General features: G+C 37.7%; 1 protein-coding gene across 1 annotated transcript; it reads right to left on the bottom strand.

The window, feature by feature from the left end:
• Positions 1 to 345: 345 nt before the first annotated feature.
• CD164 (CD164 molecule) lies at positions 346 to 14,879 on the bottom strand. Its single transcript, XM_014467073.2, has 6 exons — positions 14,602 to 14,879; positions 11,362 to 11,454; positions 9,713 to 9,787; positions 8,296 to 8,331; positions 4,682 to 4,726; positions 346 to 2,915 (listed from the first exon to the last, which is right to left on the bottom strand). Exons 1-6 carry the CDS (start codon positions 14,765 to 14,767, stop codon positions 2,749 to 2,751), a joined length of 582 nt encoding a protein of 193 aa, XP_014322559.1. The 5' UTR covers positions 14,768 to 14,879; the 3' UTR covers positions 346 to 2,748.
• Between the last annotated feature and the right edge of the window lie 60 nt (positions 14,880 to 14,939).

The raw sequence follows: 14,939 nt of genomic DNA, 5'->3' as shown, positions 1-14,939 counted from the left end.
ATGCAATTTAAACTAAAAGGCAGTTACAAGCTTTTAGTTTTATAACAACAAATGGCAGTTTCATAAATTTGTTACTTGGTAGAGCTAAGTGGATGATGTCTACTGATTTGTGGAAGATCAATTTGCACATCACTCCATAGGCAAACAGTCATCCCTCCAACTATCAGTTCTAAGGCTCTGTTCTCCACTAATGAATACATAGTTTAGTTACTACCTGCTGGTCTTGGGGAGCAACAGAAATTGAGTAGACACCCATCTTCAAACAAAGTGATAATGTAAATTCACTAGCATTAACTGTCATAATCAAAAAGCAAACACACACTTCAGTTCATTAAAAAGAACAAATTCAATAAACATGTAGATTTATTTTCAATCAGTTTGGTACATGATACAGATTGGTTTTGTAGTTTTTCATGAACTAAAATAGAAATTTCTAAATACAGCAGTGTCTGCCTGTACAACAAATATTTTAAGATAAAATAAGGTATTTTGATAGAACTACATCTGCATGAAATAATCAGATGAAAAATCTGAAAAGGTTTCTATATACCTTCTGGATTAAAAAACCCAAAAATTATTAATGACTCCAGATACGAAACTGCTAAAGAAAGGAGGGGAAAAGGCTGTGAGTTCTGTTGCAAGAGCTCTTCTTGCAAAATCTAGTTTCAAGTGATAAGATTTTGTTGTTAGAGCAGTATTCAAAATTACCGGAGAGGCTTCATCAGCTACATTTTCACAAAAATTGCTGTATGTGTTGACATTAGTGTGTGCCAAGGTTTTCATATCTAGGTAAATATCTGTAGCCAACTTTTGCCACTTTGGAAAGAATGGAAATTCTACATACTTTCAAATAAATTTTGCATCTTATAGTACTCACTAGAAACTAACAGCCATGGCACCATAAATACAATTTTTGTGAGGTACCTAGAATATTACTAATGAAAACAAAAATGTGAGGTAAACCTACCTTTTCCCAAAAACCTTTGAAGCCAGAGATTTTAAACAATTAAGGCACTTGAAAACATTAGGTGTACGTACAAATGTGCAAGTAAAACAAACTTTAGCTGTACCAGTAAGTAACTAAGAAATAAGTAAATCTTCATTTAAGAACCTTTAACGTAACTATTTAAATGTAAGGAATTTTGGCTTATGAAATGGACCTAAGCAACTTGTCATTTCCTACCATAAAATATTGAAAACCAAAGGTTAAACTCAGCCACTATAGGCTAAAGAAACTAAAACAAAACTTTAATGACCTAAAAAAAAAGCATATTTTAACCTAATTTAAGCCTCTGAACTAATCCAATGTGTCAAAGGCAGGAGGGAGACGTATCCCTCTAAAACCAAAAAAAAACAAAACACAAACCTAGTGCTTTCTAAGAAACGAAAGAAATAAAAATATGCATGCTCACTATACTATAGGAATTGAAACTGAGAAGTATGGGAGAGGAGGAGAAAGGAAAAAAGAAAGCTCAACCTGTTTATCCAGGGCAATCATTAAAAATGTACAGTAATCTGATCAACCAAAAATCCTTCAGATTTTCTGAAATTACACTGGTCACACTTGCTGTCTCAAAACTTAAAATGGAAACAAACAAACAAAAAAAACAACCTAAAATGATTGTCTCATTTAAAGAGTTCATAAATGATTCTAAAATAACTGATTATTTCCTTCTTGCCTCATGAAAGAAGTTACGTTGGCTTGATGACAATCCTTTTGAGATACAACAGTGTTAGAATACTTTTTTGAAGTACAAAGAAAAATATAATTATATAAATTTTAGGCTCTATTATATTTTTAACAGCCACAAAGAAATACGTTGGGAGGTTCACTATAAGACTTTCAACTTTGTATAACATTCTTTAGCTTAATTGACTCAGGTCTAAACTAAAGTAGGTTAAGTTTTCAAATACTAACAGTACGGTATCTAAAAGCAGTTTACTACTGCTTACATCAACAGTTACATCCTCAGATCAACCTTCTACCTTCCTAAATGGGAACAAATCACAAGCATTTTAAGTTACAGTCTACCTTTCAGTCTGTCTTTTAAGGCACTGTTCTTCATTTTCTCAATAATATAAGGTGCTTTACAAGTATTAACAATAACCTGCTATACTTTAATGGTTTGTATTCTTTCCATTCGTTTAAATCTGGAATGTAAATCCCTGTGTGGCATCTTATTTCTAATGTAGAAAAAATAATTGTTATCAAGCACAAAATTTTATTCTAAGGGTACAGTTTTCTATATGGACATTAAACTTCAAATTTATTCCATTTTTTAAATGATAGCCAAAACGTCACCTGATTGATGCTCATTTGGCACATTCTTCTCAATTCTGGTCACTAAACTACATCCTGAGTTAGGATAAAATAATGCAGCTTTCAGGCTTTAAAATGACTAAATTTCACTGCCAAGAGTCATGAGGTTGTCTGCGCAGGACAATGTTTTCCATCACTTACAGAGTTACATTTGGCATGTCAAGAAAAGAGAACATAATCCCACAGCAGCAGCCATTTAAAATAAAAGAAGACAGCCACAAGGAGTCATGCAGAATATTTTAAATATTCCTGTTGAGCAAAATGATTTAATTGATTTTTCTTCAAGCACGATGCTCCAAAATATCCTATATGCATCCTTTGAAAATTTAAAGATCCTGGAATAGCGTCTTCCATGTGGGACATCTTGAAATATAATATTTTGGTTTCAATGAGTTACACGCCAGTCCTTGTTAATCTAATGGGTCTGTTTACAGAGTGTGGTAGTTTCGTTCTTTTGATTTGCAGAATTTATAGAGAAAGAAAATTACAGCCTGCACACCTAAGACAAGGACAATTCCTCCAATGAAACTGGCTGCATCAAAGGTAGACTTTCGCGTAGGTTGTGAAGTTGGACTTAAAGTAGTATTAGTTGAACCTGTTAAATAAGATAGAAGAAATAATAAGTCTCATGAGCCTCTATCATGATTCCAAGACCTACCTGAATTTCTATTTTGCAATGTGTTAAATTCTATAAAATATTTTCTCTTAAGTCTTTACAACTAGAACTTATATCTAATTGAGGAAGAAATTTATCATTCCCCCTTCGTTCTATCTGGTTATATCAAGTGGTTATGGCTCTATACAACTTCAAATATGAAAATGACAGAAAAAGACTCTCCTGATACATAAATTATATCCTGGAACATGTGAAGCACTTTTAAAATTTGCAATTGCTTGCCCGGCCTGTGTAGTTGTGTTTGAGTGTCAACCTATGAACCAGCTCGTCACGGGTTTGATTCCTGGTCTGGGCACACATGCCCAGGTTGCTGGCTTGATTCCCAGTAGAGGGCATATAGGAGGCAGCCGATCAATTATTCTCTCTCTTCATTGATGTTTCTCTCTCTCTCTCTCTCTCTCCCTTCCTCTCTGAAATCAATAAAAATATTTTTTTTCAAAAAATTTGCAATTACGCCGAAACCGGTTTGGCTCAGTGGATAGAGCGTCGGCTTGCGGACTGAAGGGTCCCGGGTTCGATTCCGGTCAAGGGCATGTACCTGGGTTGCGGGCACATCCCCAGTAGGAGATGTGCAGGAGGCAGCTGGTCGATGTTTCTCTCTCATCGATGTTTCTAACTCTCTATCTCTCTCCCTTCCTCTCTGTGAAAAATCAATAAAATATATTTAAAAAAAAAAAAAATTTGCAATTTCTTCAAACTATACCTAATTGTTAGAGTAAATATTAATATTTGTGTTTAAAATTCACATAACTTTAAAAATATATTTTTATTGACTTCAGAGAGGAAGGGAGAGAAGAGAGAAATAGAAACATCAATGATGAGAGTGAGAGAGAATCACTGATCAGCTGCCTCCTGCATGCCCCACACTGGGGATCAAGCTTGCAACCCAGGCATGTGCCCTGATCAGGAATCAAACCGTGACCTTCTGGTTCATAGGTCAAAGCTCAGTCACTGAGCCATGCCGGCTGAGCCTCAAATAACTTTATAATTTTACTAAACATATAAGGTAAATTTAAAAATTTGGTTACAATTTTTCAAATTACAAAAATAATCTTAAGTATCTGCAATTTATAATTCCATAAGCAAATGTATCTTATCTTATTACTCTGCATATTTTACAATATGAGAAAGTTATTACCAAGTCATGAGGAAAAAAAGTCACAAAAATTTGAATTCCTTTTCAAGGAGTAAAATGTTTCAAATGGAGCACCACTCACTTTAATAAAAAGCAATTTCATATTTAAAATAAATTCTACTTTTTTCTTAAATATCAAATAAATACTGGTTCTGGTGGCTATATATAATAAGTTAACCAGCTTGAAAATTAATTACAACTATTCTGTATTCTTCTTGTGAAGACAGATTAGCTTCATTGAAACTGAAATAAAGGTAGTGTAAGAATGAAGCCAAAAGAATAACCTACAAGTTGTATTAAAAGGGTTTTGGAAAAACATTATTTAATTCTAGCATGTCATGCCAACTGTGATTACACATTAAAAAACTAGAGAAGGACTCTTAGCAAATCTATCATTATTGATTTAACAGCCTACTATGTTGTCCTCTATAAGAGATGAGTTTCATGCATACCATTCATGAGTAAAACTGGAAAATGATGGCAGAAACAGTAAAAGGCAACAGTATACATACATCCTGCTTCACTGTTAGTTTAAAAAAACCTCAATTACCTGGTGTAGCAGTTGTAGAAGAGGAAGGCATAGTTGTGGTTTTAGCTGGAATGTAAACAAAATGTATTAGAAACTTAAATTTCTAAACTTCCTAGTTATCTAGCATCTACCTTTTTAAAATTATGCCACCAACTTCAACATGCTTTCAATTATTTAGAAAATAAAGGCCAAATTTCAGTTAATGGTTCACTAACATCTACACATCCAGAATACTAGCTTTTAAATGTATTTTAAAACATTAAGAGATGTCATAAAATTGTATCCATGTTAACATCTATATGTAAAATGTATGTATACAACTGGATCATGTTTGCAAAAAGACACACAGAAGGGCAAAAATTAGTGTTTAGGTGAAGGAACTATCAGTTCTTTAGAAATAATATTGCTTCTAAGACAAAAACTATTAACTTCAAAAGTCAAGGTAAAAAACAAGTACAACTCAGCATTTCTTACATGGGTATCAAGATTTGCTTATCTTCTTCATTTCAGTGGGGTGGCAAACTTTTCTTAAAGGGGCAGAAAGTAAATATTTTAGGCCTTGTGCACTGTGTAGTGCAAAAGCAGCCAAAGACAACATGCAAATGAATGGGCATGGTTGTACTTCAATAAAACTTTATTTATAAGAGCAGGTGCCCTGAGGCCATAGCTCCCCCAATTTAGATGAGAAGAGCCCAAGGAAAGCTCTAGTCTACAAATTATATGAGCTCAAATAATTATCTGATGATGCCTCTAAAGAAATGTACATTCATGGGAAGAATTAGATTGAATGTAACATTTTAGGAACTAAAGCACAATATTAAAAGACTTCTGTTAGTGTTGATACTACTAATGGATATTAATATGTTAACACTGATGGCTATTTTCATACACATTCGTATTCTTTTTCTCTCACCACTGTCCACATTTTACCCACCCTGCTCTTGGTTGGACAGTTAGGTCACCTTTCATTTCTTACAGCGAAATATTTGATCTCATCTCCAATAGGACTGATTCCTATACAGAATTCCCAGCAGATTAGAGGGTATGATTATTTGAAGACGTATAATCCCTTCAAAGTTTTTGTTGCTTATACATTCTGTGTAACTGCAAAAAATGTACTTTACAAATTAAACATATTATCAATTTTTTTAATCTTAAGATTCTATTACTAATTTTGTCTGAACATTGACACATTTTTGCTTTTGACCAAAGCATTACATTAACAAAATTTTCAAAATTAGGCACTACTTAGTGAATATACCTCCACTGTCCTAGTGTATGTTCCTTTCATTAAAAAAAATAATTTATAGATTATAAAAGCTGTTATTGGTGATAGAAAATACAGTAAAGAAATTTAAGTAATCCCACCACTCTGAGAAGCATGTTTTTTTCCTGCCAGCCATTTCTCTAGGCATGTATGTAACAAATAAATAAATTATACTTAATATAGTTTGTCTTTCACTGAATATATTATGAACATTTTCCATTATATTTCTGGCATAATTTAGTCACTTTACTATAAGATGTTATTTATAAATATAATTATACTGTTTGTACTGGCAGAAGACTATTATAATTAACCCCACTGAACACTTTTCTACATAAATCAGATTTTCTTTGCATTAATAGTCCCTTATTTTCTAACTTGCTCTCTTCAGTAGTAGCCATTGAAAAAATGGAATAAAAGTTTGTTTTTCAACCATGAATTGCCACTCAATTGACACATTTTCTGCAAGCATACATCAAGACTCATGGGGAAGAAATTAAAAGTGGACTCACAATGATTTTGGGGAAATAATTTCCTCCTCTCTCCTTCTGCTCACATCCCACCTTCTGGAAATCAGTTTTCTCAACATCTATTTTCATCAACCTTTAATTCCTTCCTAGTCAATGACTTCTAATGGGCGCTAACGGTTTAAAAGGACACCACTGTGTGCTCTCCAAAACAAAGTTTCACAGCATTTGCAAATTTCAATGGCGTATTTCCAATGTAGCCGTAATCCAAGCTACCAACATGGTCTCGCGGAATGTGCAGTTGGAAACAGCTGTGCACAACTGGCTAGCAAAACCTGGTGAAAGCTATCTCATCACTGCCTAAGTCTTTTAAAATGAGCTCTTGTCCTTGTTACAGTATTGGACCATTTTTTCCTCTGAAAAACTACACCTAAATCACACATGCAGTTTCTTGGTCACACTTCTCTGGGCTTTCTTCTCTTCCCATCTCCACTCAGTCTCCTCTCCAGCCTTCTCCCCATGACTTAGACTTATTATTCCCAAGAATTTGGTCCTCAAACCCTATTCTCCTCCCTAAAAACTACTTCAGTGACTTTACTGCCTACACTGATTCACTTATCTGTACCAATTTTAGCTAAGAGCTCTCCCATCACCTCGCTCATCAAGTCCTAGGCCTTCTACTTCCTGAGTTCCATACATCTGCAACTCTTCCTCTCCTGGTTCTCTAGAATTACTGCCACAGGTTATCTAATCTCTGTGTTCACTCCTATCTTCTTCTCATTTGCTCTCCATATTGTAAGAAAAATCATTTTATTAAAATGCAAGTCTCATCACATGACCTATTTTGCTTCAAATCTATCAGCAAGGCATACAAAGGCACTTCCCAATCTGGCTCTTGACTTGTTGACTATCTAGTTTCACTCTTCCTCACCTTGTACTGGACACTCCAAATGCAATTCCCTGACCTCAATACATTCTTTCACATCTCCTTCACATGTGCTGACCTCCCTGCTCCACTTGGGAAATTCTCCACATATCTTACCAGGGTAATATCAACACTTGGTCAGTCAGCATACTCAGGAAGCTGTTTCCATAAATGCCATGATATTCAATACACACACCTTCCCTTACAAATCCCTGAACACACTGTGCTTACTTACTTCACAGTTCCTACAACAGACCAAATGCTATCTTACTTCTGTCTCTGTATCCCTATCATCTAGTCTAGTACTTGTACTGGAGTAGATGCTTTTAAATTATTTACTCGTCCTATCAAATTGCTGAAGATTTTTAAAAGGAAGGTATTAGCTAATGCTATAGAGAATGGTGAAAAACTTTCAAGTTGATGAAAATGAAAAGCAATCAGTTTTGAGAGTCTTAAAATAACCATTTAGGAATGCTATTTGAATCACTTCTGTCAGAGATGATAGCAAATATTTCCCTTTAAGGTATTCCAACCTATTTAACCAAGAGCACGATGTGTAAAGTGTATACAACAAAGGGACATAATTCAAACCTGTAGGTACATGTTATCCAGTTTCATAAGGTTATGTATTTAGATATACACATAGAAAAGACTAGAAGAACTTAACCACTTTTAAAACATTTTGGTTTGCCTCTGGATGATGGGAATTATAGTGAATTTTAATTTCCTTTAGGCTTTTGTATTTCTGAGGATTTCCACAAAAAGCAGTTTGCAGACTCGATGTACAAAACTATGGGAAATCCATTCAGATTCAATAAATGTGAAACACCAAAGCTATGTGTCATTGTCTACTAAATATGTCTAATTTTTTAAGTCATACTAACAACTTTTAGGTTTTTACTAAAATGTTATCAAGAGAGCTTAAAAATCCTAAAAGAAGGAAAAAGGAGAAAAACAGTCAATTATCTTGTATTACCTGTAGAATTGGTTGGCAACGGAGAGGCGGTGGGCACTATTTAAAAAACAAACATATTAAGTCAAAACTTTCTAAAATATCACGATCTATAACACTATTTCCTAACCTGCAGTCATTTGAGTACCACTTTACAATTTTTATATTTTAGTACCACCTGTGAAGGAAGACTGACAGTGAAGTACCACACTCCCCTTCTTTAGAAATAGTAGCAGCAATTTTTAGTGACACTTCCCTCCCCTCAGCAGACATTTCTCAATCTCTCCTGCAGCTAGGTAGCCATGTGTAACTTCTAAGAAGCATATGTAAAGCAGATATGGGCTTCTCTTTCCCTTCCTCTTCCTGCTAGCAGAATAACCAATTATGTGGCCGAAACATGAGAACTCGCCTTGTAGAGTAAGGTCAAAGCCATTTTTGAGGAATGACAATAAAAGCCTAGAAGGAGCCTGGGTCACTAATGGTTATAAGAACTGCTAGTGAGCCAGACTTCTAGCTGCACGTGAGCCAACTTCCTTTACACGAGAGCAGAGTAAACCTATTTCTCAAACCACTGTAAATTGATAAATCATCAAATAAGTAATGTCTCTTAAAATGTTTTACTTAATCTTGTTTCTAAGCAATATTAATCACAAAATTACGTCTGATATAGTTATTAGTTTTTCCTAACACATTTAAATAACTATTAATGTTTGTTCATTTACCACCGAAACCATGTTACTACACTCTATATAGGGTATAACTGTTCTCATACTGATAAAATTCTTAGTTAGAAAGTTCAAGTTGGGATGGGGGAGATGGGAAAGCTCCTACCAAAATTAAATAAAGGTAGTCTTTCAAGGTTATTGACACTCCTCAGAAAAACCTTTTACTTAATTTAATTACCTTGCACCAAACTAGAAATTTGACTTTCCTATTAATCTATAGTCTTGCTAGAAAAATCCGCTGTTCCAGCTAGGAATTTTAACTAATTCCTGAGTAAAGGTTAAAGAGTAATCAAGTTCCTCAAATTAAAGCACAAAAAATGAATGAATACAGAGAAGATTCATTTAACCACAGCATAAACTATGCTGGACATTATGACATTCACCAGTACCATAAGCAAGGAAGTGCCAGAACAAGACTGCCCAGCCCTGTAAAACCCAAATAAAGAGAGGGTCTAAACTGCAATGAATTTCTTAAAGAGTGAAAATAACAATAACAATAATAATGGAGGAGGCATCTGTACATACAGCATTCCACAGTATAACCAAATCACTAAACCAAGCTTCAAAACACTGTCCTTTGAGCAATCAATATAAATGCCATTCATACTGAAATTTCTAACAAGATTAGAACTATGATAATGCTTCAAACCAAATACTGACATAGGCTTTCTGAAGCAATGAACTTCCTCGCCCTAGCAGCCAATGTGAATACTTACCAGAACAGAAATTTGTACTATTCACCACCTGGCAACCAGTAACTGTTGAATTTTGTGAGCAGTAGCTTCTACCTGCTATGGAAGAAAAACAACAACAAACAAGTTAAACAGCACCAATCACTCACTCTTATTATCTCTAACTTTGTTACTCAGCTCTAGAATAGCTTCCCAAAATTGAACTCAAGTTTATCCACAGACCAACAAAATACTGTTACTCTTTTCCCCATTGTTTTAGCAATATTATACAGGATCTCCCCAAATATTATCCTCTTAAAACCCATATGAACATACTGAACAGATAAACTTAGATCTTAGGATTGTGGTATGACTAGTGCACAAGGAAGGCTGCTAGAATCCACAGGAGGGTGAGTCAGTAGGGAGAAGTGGACAGGATCTAATAAAGGCTTAGTAAACAGGGGAGGTGCCCTAAGGCAGCAGGAAGTCCTCTGTTCCAGATCTCTGCGTTAGTCTTCTACACTTTCTAAAACCAATTCCTGGGTGGGAGACTTATAGCAAGAGTAAGCAGTTCTTTCCCCAACATATCCTACAGAAGGGCATTCAATCTCCAAAACTTGCCAACTCTGCCATACATGCGGGGTAGGGATAAACTTTTAAATTCCATTTTATCACTTAAAAAAAAAAAAAGTGACTCTGCTACAAGAGTAAACTTAACCTCCAATTGACCCAATACCCTAATTTTAAAAGAGTCTCTTAAACTTTGTTAGTGATGTAATGTTAAAATTTTCAGTGAAGAATAAAGAAGCGTAACAGGTAGCTTTGACTTTTTCTTTATATATAAAAAAATTGTTATACTGATAAAAAAAAAAAAAACGCAAGCACCTTACATTAAGAAAACAGTTATTTATGCTATAATCCCATGGTTCTAACAAAAACCTAACTGGCATTTCAAAGTATCTCCATCTAATTCTTTATCTCTCAAATTAAAGCTAACTTAACAAAACCACAGGAAAAAACCAAGTCTTCCCTCCTCATTCTTCTCCTCTATCTTAAGTTTATAAGGTCTCTCTATAGTTCATCCAGCAGAACACACTGAGGATAAATGTCTCAAACATTTTTCTGGGGAAGTTTCCAGAACATTTCACAACTTTCTTTCACAGCTAATTTCAGTATATCCTACACAATGGTCTATATTATAGACTCTGTAATCTCTCTTCCTTTAAAACTTTTGAGCCTTAATTACCAAGTTTAAGGAATTAAGGGGGAAAGTGGGTGGTGGGAGACAAGAAGAGATTTTAGAGCAGCCGTGGGCAAACTACGGCCTGCGGGCCCCGGCCCGTTAGAAATGAATAAAACTAAAAAAAAAAAAGACCGTACCCTTTTATGTAATGATGTTTACTTTGAATTTATATTAGTTCACACAAACACTCCATCCATGCTTTTGTTCCGGCCCTCCGGTCCAGTTTAAGAACCCATTGTGGCCCAAGTTTGCCCACCCCTGTTTTAGAGGGAAGTGTTAAGCAATTGGCACTGTAAAGGAAAAGTATTTGATTTATAAAAAAATAGTATATACTATTGTAAACATTCTATGTAACTTTTGAATGTTCAAGAATATTCTGTTGTATATTTTAAAATGTTGCAACAAAAGTTCTGTGTACTCAAAAAATGAAAAAAATCCAAACGTTTCTTACCTTCTTTACATTCCATCCAAAAGCAGGAAATATTAGCAATATCATTGCTAGCATTAACACAGGAGACACAGCTGTTGTGTTTTCCACAGATTTCTGGAGTGGGGAGGAATGCATGAAATCAATTAATTGGCAACTGATTTTGAATTTGTATTACTTATCTTTTTTTAAACAGTAGGCATTATATACAGTACCACACTTACTAACTCAGAGAAATGGTAAAACTTTATAGCCTATCAACAGATAAAAGGGTAACAAACTGGGATGTTATTCTATCATTAAAAGGGGGAAATCCTGTTATACTCTACAACATGGATGGTCCTGAAGACATTATGGTAAGTAAAATTAGCAAGTCACAGAGGGACTGATACTGCATGATTCCACTTATACGAAGTATCTAAAGTAGTCAAATTCAGAAGCAGAAAGTAGAATGGTGGTTGCCAGGAGCTGGAAGGAGGGGAAATGAGTATAAAGTTTCATGCAAGAGGAAAAGTTCTAGAGATCTTCTGTACACCACTGTGCTCATAGTCAATACTGTACAATGCCCTTAAAAATTTGTTCAGAGGGTAGAGCTCATGTGACTTTTTTAACCACACACACACAAAAAACTTTATAAACTGGTTTACTAAGAAATTCTAATAATTTCAAATGACTTAGGAAGCCAGAGTTAACTCAAGAGAAAGGGGGGAAAACACTCAGTACTACTTCATGATACCTATCTAAACAACCTTCCTTTACATGGCAACTCTTTCACAGACACCCAGGATTTCTTGATGCATTTTAGAGCATCCTTAAAAAATACAAATATTGGGAAAAAGACTATTATAAGGTCAACAATACAGACAGGGAAATTACTGGCCCAAAACATCAGAAGAGACACTAAAATTTTTAACAGTAATAAAGATGTATGACAGGTTGAACCCAAGATTTGATGATGCCCATTCTGAAAAACCTCAGAGATTTGTAATTCATAAATGATCCACTCTTTCCTCGGTCCTCCATAACTGGAGGATAAGAGCAACACATTTGGAGGGAGCTGCATTCATGTACATGTAATATAACTAGTTAGCAAAGTCTTTTTCAATAATTTAAGCCCAGAAACCAGACTTCAAAGAAGACTAATTACAATTCAATGTCTGGACAAACAAATGGACTACAGAACTGGACTCCATCCATTTCCTAGAAGCTAGATGCCTCCAAAAAACATTCTCCTTTGCTTTCTCTGTACCTCAAAAAGCAACCCTGTACAGCACAGAAGTGTTGCATGTCAACATTTCACCATCAGTACGACCAGAGACTAGGACACATATATGATGTGTGTGTGTGTGTGGGGGGGGGGGGGGGGGGTCAGTTTTCAGGTTTGTTTACAGGTGAAAAATGTTACTTGTTTAAAATCTTTTGTGCTGGATGATGAATGTTTGGGTAGCAGAGCGAATGATATTTATAATGAACTAAACTTGCTATCTTTCAGACTGCAGCCTATCCAACTACTACTTACAGGAAACACAAATTATCTCCTTTGCACTCATTTAAATCACACAAAGGCAATTAACTTCATATTTCCAAGCTTGTCTTTAAAAATCAAAAAGCACAACAAAACTACAATTCTGAGAGAAAACTGCCAAATAATCAGGAGACAAAAACGTATTTTGCTCTATCCCCTTAAAAATTGTGCGGTTAGAACTTGTACTGCAATTTACTTTCATTGAAAATTTTTTTTAACGTTTTTATTGATTTAAGACAGAGAGGAAGGGTGAGAGAAACATCCGTCTGTTGCCTTCTGTGTGCCCTCTACTGGGGATGTGCCCTGACCGGGAATCGAACGGACCTTTCCTTTCCGTGCATCAGGAGGACGCTCAACCAACTGAGCCACACCACCAGGTCTGAACATTTTAAAACGTTACATCTTTCTGACTCTAACAAACAATATTAAGTTCATTATATATTTTACTAAGCTTTTATAAAATACAAAAACTAGGGAAGACATTGTAAAACAGTATGATCAACCTGGAAAAAAAAAAAAGATAAAAACCAGCCCGGCTGGTATGGCTCAGTGGTTGAGCGACGACCCAAGGACCAGTAGGTCCCGGTTCTGTCCCCGGTCATGCCCGGGTTGCGGGCTTGCTCCCCAACAGGGGGCACACAGGAGGCAGACAGCCGACTGATGATGATTCTCAGGGATGTTTCTCTCTCTCTCTTCCTCTCTCTTTCTCTCCCCCCCCCCTCGCTTCCTAGCTCTCTAAAAATCAAATTTTAAAAGATATATTTAAAAACCAGCAGTTCTTCAGTCAAAATACCCAATGTTTAACTAGAATAACCAATCGCACTAGATGGCAGGTTTTATACATCTAGTGTTCCTTCGCCTCCTCTCCCATCCACCTTCCCCTCTTTTTTGTCTGGCCACACACTGCCGATTCCTCCTTTAGGATTCCGTGTGCGCCTCCACCAGCGGACCGCAGAGCTTAACAAAAGGTGCGCTCTCGGCTGGATTCTAGAAAACAGACAGACCTGGTTCCAACCCCAACTTCACAATCGGCTAAACGTACGGTCCCGGCAGAGTGACTCTCTCTCTACTTCTTGGTTTCACCATCTACCTTCTAGTTTAGCCTCGGAGACATATGCGAAGTTCTGGGTGCACGCATGGGTAACTTTTCGACGTTTTCACACGGCACGGGGTGTACAGTTTTAATTCATTTAATACTCAAACCTCAGATAAATCCCGTGCCTATCCGCAAGGTTATCTTAATTAAATCTCTGGCTAAACTCTGAGACACCAGCGAAAGTTCATGTCTTCAGTTTCCCTTTCCCGCTTTGGCCAACTTCCGGAGAAGCCTGCTGGCGGGGAGAGGACCTGGCGGACAAATGACTCCCCCACCCCGGGCAAGGAGCTCGGTCTCCTCGGCCCAGAACCAACCCCGCCGCCGCCGCCGTGGGGGGAAGCCCCGTCCCCTCTCCTGCGCACACGCGAGGCTGGAGCCACTTTCATCAAACACCGCGGACTGGGACGCGGGTCAGGAACTGTGTTAGGGCCCGACCGCCCCTTCCCATCGGGGCGCTTCCCCACCCGGCCCCCCGGCCCCAGCGGCCCCCGGCCCCCCGCGCCCGGCCCCGGCTGGACTTGGACGGACCGCCATGTTGCAGGAGCGCGGATCGCCCTGGCCCCGCGCGCACCACCGGCAGGAAGGCAGCTCGGCCGCGCGGGAGGGCGAGCGAGAGTCGGGAGCCGAGGGGACCGTCACCCACCTGGTACGACAGTGGTGAGCGGCGCGACGGTCGGCGGCGTCGTGACTGTGTGGTTGGGGGGCACTGAAGTCACGTTCGGGGCCAGGGTGGAGTTCTGAGCCGCGGTCAGCACACACAGCGCGGCCAGGCAGGCGGCGGCCCAGAGCAGGCGGGAGAGTCCGGACATCGCGACTCCGCGCTGGGGTTGCGGCGACAGCTGCAGCGCAAGATGCTCCCCGGCTCCCTCTGTCTCCAGCGGCGTCGGCTCCCAGACTCCGCTCCCCGGCGGGAGCGCGCCGGGGTCACGTGCAGGGGGCGGACAGGGGCGGAGGCGGGGAACGGGCGATACCAAGTGGAAT

Source organism: Myotis lucifugus, unplaced genomic scaffold, assembly GCF_000147115.1.
Source record: "Myotis lucifugus unplaced genomic scaffold, Myoluc2.0 scaffold_378, whole genome shotgun sequence".
Classification (NCBI taxonomy): Eukaryota; Metazoa; Chordata; class Mammalia; order Chiroptera; family Vespertilionidae; genus Myotis; species Myotis lucifugus.
Note: the sequence above shows the minus strand (reverse complement) of the source record. Positions and strands in the feature narration are given on the sequence as shown.